The 5,214-nt window shown below is 53.1% G+C and overlaps 1 protein-coding gene across 1 annotated transcript; it reads left to right on the plus strand.

Annotated features, from left to right (window-relative positions):
• The first annotated feature begins 3,709 nt into the window (after nt 1-3,709).
• Nucleotides 3,710-5,214, plus strand: LOC124677101 (15-cis-phytoene desaturase, chloroplastic/chromoplastic). The gene has a single exon (XM_047213098.1). It carries the CDS (start codon nt 3,759-3,761, stop codon nt 5,157-5,159), a length of 1,401 nt encoding a protein of 466 aa, XP_047069054.1. The 5' UTR covers nt 3,710-3,758; the 3' UTR covers nt 5,160-5,214.

A 5,214-nucleotide genomic window follows, 5' to 3' on the forward strand; every position in this document is an offset into this window, starting at 1 on the left:
GCGGCGGGGTTGGGGTGGTGGTGGTGGCGGAGCGGAGAGGGGAGGGCGGTGGCCGGTGGCCGGTGAAGAGGAGAAGGAAGGAAAATGGAGAGAGATATGGGCGCGCCGCGCGCGTGGGGCCCGCTTGTCGGGTGGCGTGGCGTGAGACGAGGCGCCGGACCTCGGGAGAAAAGCCTATTCTATTTCGGTGGCGTGGCGCCGTTGACACGTGGTCGGTGCTGTAGGTAGGACCTACCGTGCTTCTTCTGAATTGTACGCCAGCGCATCTTCTCACTCACACGCTTCCTTATACTTTTGTATAATTGTGTGTACTGTAGTTTGTCACGTACGGAGCACATTAGTTCTGCGTTAGTGTGTGTACAACTTCACCAGACAAAGTTGACGTAGCGTGCTCAACCTATGGATATGTGTATTGTGAGAAGGAAAAAAAGTACTAGGTGCTACTAGGTGCTAAATCGATTCTAGAAAGGAGCGACTAATCATCTGAATTGATTCTGCTAATTTTCATTCGATTAATAATGTATTTAGTTAAGTGATAATCAAATCTTAGTAGTAACGCATAACTAGCATGAATCACAAATCAATCTCACGGGCATTTTTTCTCATTTGTGACTCATTTGTAACTCAAACAAAGTAAAGTTTGACCAAATTTTTAGAAGAATTTATGAACAAATATGATACTTTGTAGGTACCATATGAAAATATATTTCATTATCTATCTAATGATATTGATTTTGTACTTTTCAAGTTAATTATTTTTTATAAAAACTTACTCAAGCTTAACATGCTTTGACTTTCTGAACAAAAAAAATAGGCCTTAAGCCTTGGGATGGAGGTATCATAAAGCAAACTTAACTGTTTGGGCGCTAACTCATGGAAAACACGAATTACAACATAAGCCAACGGTCTAGAAGTAGACTGAGAACTCAGCTGATTCTTAATCGATTAAGAATTAGCAAAACCAATTCCGAAATGTATATCTTCTTTGCAACAACCATCCTTGCGTACAACTAAGTTGGTTACAACTATACCTGAGCATTTCTCGGGCCGGGCCAACCAAAGCCCGACGCAGAAAATCTCGGTCCAGGCCCGGCCATCCTGACCATCGGGCCAAAAAATCATGCCCAGGCCCTGTCCGGAGGCATGGTCGGGTCGGACTTGGCCCGGGAATTTCGGGCCGGGCCAACCGGGGCGGGCTGCCCATGGCCAGGTATAGTTACAACCATTCTTTCCCAGTAAAGTGATTGTAGGTGACTTTGGACCACTCTTGTGTGGGCCCTATATCTGATGGACCCACGTGCCAGTGACCCAATGTCACCTTAGATTAGGTTGAATTGGGTCATAAATTATGTGCACCTCAGTGTGAACACAACAGATATATAGTAAAACAAGAAAGTTTGCTTAAATCCAAATGTTCTTCTAGGGAACACACTTTCCTTCATGTATTCTATGTCATGTATGCTCCTTATTTGTATGATTTTAGCTAGTTATGCCCCCTTCATACTAAGATTGGCCCCTTATACTTCATTCCTGGCTCTGTCCCTCGTGTTGTGTATGTACAAGCAAAGTTGATAAAGCTGTCATGTTATGTGAAACTTAGAGTGTGTCCAATCTAGCCAAACAATATGAGGTTTCTTAAGCCGTTTTTTAAATCTACGCCATCTCGGTGACACATCTTTATAGTACAGTATTATAAGATATGTGATGCACACTAGTTCTGCTTTACGTGTCACGCGCAATCGTCCAAAGCAGCGGCATATTATGTGCACGGATTCACCTAGTCTCGTCAAAGGAGAGGTTGCTTCAATCGATAGGTTGAAATGGAGGGATGGGTGCTCACCTTCTAAAGAATTAATGTATGTACTTACTATTACTATATTGTGCAACAAAATATGTAACAGATGTTACTCAAATATAAATATGAATCACATGTTTAATAGTGGATATAAATATCTTGGAACTCTAACGACAACTTTTTTTTAGATCAAATGCTACGATTATATTAAGCCGTAACCGAATCCACTACAAGACGGTTTCATAACTTCACTTGGTCGCTTGTAAGCGACACCTGCCACACATTATTGTCGCAGTCTTCTTTCACCATTCAATGAGCAGCTTCGTTCGGCGATAGACGTACCGCATGCACAGTTGACTCTTCAAAACCACACATGATGGTTTTTATTCCACTGACCGGCCAGTAGACCGTAAGATCGATCCTATCCCTCCTTGCGCAATTTTGATGCCACCTCGGTGTTGCCCGTCTCCAAGATGATCCCTGATACCTGAGCCCCATACGCAAGACCTAGACCCCTCTTGCAAACCATCAGTTATGCGCCTTCCGCGTTAATTGTGAGAAGAAAAAAAATGCAATTTCTAGAGGTGAAGTTGCCACGACAGTCGTGCACGACCACACCACCCCCACCTTTGCTCTCTGCCACACGAAAGACACCATCAACATTGACTTTGGACCAGCCATTAGCATGCAGGAGCCACTGTGCCGGAGCAATATCATGAATGCACGCCCATTCTTCTACCCTAGCTATGGTTTTCTTGACAATGGATGAGGGATCCTCAATCCGATCATCATCATGGGCATCATTGCAAGCTTGCCACAGATTGTAAATGAACATAATCATCCATGAGACCTTCTTTCCCTCCTCCTTTAACATCCAATCTAAGAGACATGCTCGTAACTTCGGTGAACCTCTCGGTGGTAGGCAAACCTAACAGTAACTAGGTAAGGTAAGGTTGACCTAAGGAGAGGCCGAAGTTATCTAAGGGCATGTACAACGGGGAGCTTAGCCCAGGCGCTAGGCTGAAAATCCTTGCCGTTATGCTGGATTCCCACCCGAGTCTGGGATTTAGTCCGGCGTTGACGCAACTTCTCGCATCGAGCGCTTGGATAATTTTCTTCCGAACAACCCGGATCGGTGAGCGTCGGGTGCTTGGACAATTTTCTTCCGAACTACCTGGATCGGTGAGCGTCGGGCGCTAGCCCCAGGAGCTTGGAAAAAAAGTATTGGCGATTCGTCGAGCCTTTCCACAACCGTTTAACAGAAATCCAGCTGAACAATTTTCTTCGCCATCCACGCTCGCACCCCCCTCTCCAGCGACCTCAAGCAGCCGACTCCGCTTACACGGTCGACGAGGTCACAGGAGGGTATCGGCACCAACGGCCATCCTCTTCTGCTCCATCCCTTTCTTCTCGAAGCTGATTTATCCCCTTCCTCGGACGAGATAAATCGACCAGAATCGGCAAAAAATGCGAACTCGAGTTCTGGCTCACGCCAAATCGCGAATACAAAATGCCAGCGGACTCTTTTTTTTTTATAGGAAAGCTTACTCATCTAAGCATTCGTGTAAGCACATCCCATTATACATGGCCCTAAGTAGAGTATTTGATTACGAAACAATTTAAATTGGAAATTCCGGGCAGGTATCATTCGTTGCAAATGGTGACCTCTGAATCGCAATCATGATCGCCAGAGCAGTTCCCTTCTAGGATCAGAAATTCAGATAGGATAACACACACATCGCGACGAGTCATCCCTGCACCCAGTCGACGATCATCCAGGCACATCCTGCATAAGTGACCCCACTTCACAGTCTCTCGGCCACCTCTCCAACCGAACACCCGGTCCAAGCAATTGGACCACCATATCCACAACTCCATGGACAATCTTTGCCTGCACCTCCCAAAACCATCGTGTCCTCGTCTCAACCCGCTCTCTTCCCGCCACTCGCTGCCGGCAAACCCCATGCGCGTCCACGCCGCCCACCTCCTCGTGCCCGCGCCGCCCACGCCGTGCCGCCATGCCGTCCTCCGCTTCACCGTCTCGGCATCGGTGAGCGCGAACCCGGCCAACGCCACCCGCAAGCAGGCCGTCATCGTCGGCGGCGGGCTGGCGGGCCTCGCCGCGGCGACCCACCTGGCCGCCCTCTCAGTGCCCTTCACGCTTCTCGAGGCCTCCGACCGCCTGGGCGGCCGCGTCGCCACCGACGAGGTCGACGGCTACCTGCTCGACCGGGGCTTCCAGATCTTCCTCACCGCCTACCCGGAGTGCCAGCGCCTGCTCGACTACCCGGCGCTGCGCCTCCAGCCCTTCTTCCCCGGCGCGCTCGTCTACCTCGGCGGCGACTCTCCCTCGTTCCACATGCTCGCCGACCCCTTCCGCTTCCCCATCCGCGCCCTCTCCTCGGTCCTCTCCCCCGTCGGCTCCCTCCCCGACAAGCTCCTCGTCGGCCTCACCCGCCTCCGCGCCGCCGCCACCCCGGACGCCGCCATCCTCTCCGCGCCCGAGACCACCACCGCCACGCACCTGCAGAGGCTCGGCTTCTCGCCGTCCATCGTGGACCGCTTCCTGCGCCCGTTCCTCGCGGGCATATTCTTCGACCCGGCGCTCGACACCTCCTCCCGCCTCTTCCAGCTCGTCTTCAAGCGCCTCGCCCTCGGCGACAACGCGCTGCCGGAGGCCGGCATCGGCGCCATCGCCTCACAACTCGCCGACCGCCTCCCCGCGGGCTCCGTCCGCCTCAACGCCCGCGCCACCACCATCGACCCCTCGTCCGGCGCCGTGACGCTTACCACCGGCGAGACCGTCTCCGCGGCGCTCGGCGTCATCGTGGCGGTCGAGCAGCCGGAAGCCGAGAAGCTCCTGCCGCAGCAGCTACCAACGAGACCCCCCGCCGCCGAGAGGAGCACCGTGTGCATCTACTTCTCCGCGGACCGCGCGGCGGTGGAGGAACCCGTGCTGCTCCTCAACGGGTCGGGCGAGGGGATCGTGAACAACATGTTCTTCGCGACCAGCGTGGCGCCGTCGTACGCGCCGCCGGGGAAGGTGCTGGTGTCCGTGTCGCTGGTGGGCTCCTTCGCCGGCCGGGAGGACGCGGAGCTGGCCGGCGAGGCGGTCCGGGAGCTCGGCGGGTGGTTCGGGCCGGAGGAGGTTGCGTCGTGGGTGCACCTCAGGACGTACCGCATCGGGTTCGCGCAGCCGGACCAGACGCCGCCCACGGCGCCGGCGGGGCGGGAACCCAGGCTCGGCGACGGCGTGTACGTTTGCGGGGATCACTGGTGTTCGGCCACCTTCGACGGCGCAATGGTGTCCGGGAGGAGGGCGGCCGAGGCTCTAGCCCAGGACAAGGGATTATCTAGTGCCTAGGCTTATTTGGTTGAGATGTCTTGTCGAGCTGAGCCCAGCAAAATGGTCTCCGTGT

The sequence above is a fragment of the Lolium rigidum genome, chromosome 7 (genome assembly GCF_022539505.1).
Source record: "Lolium rigidum isolate FL_2022 chromosome 7, APGP_CSIRO_Lrig_0.1, whole genome shotgun sequence".
Taxonomy (NCBI): domain Eukaryota; kingdom Viridiplantae; phylum Streptophyta; class Magnoliopsida; order Poales; family Poaceae; genus Lolium; species Lolium rigidum.

Coding starts and splice junctions, on each gene's coding strand:
- LOC124677101 (XM_047213098.1), top strand. CDS start 3,759: ATGCGCGTCCACGCCGCCCACCTCCTCGTGCCCGCGCCGCCCACGCCG.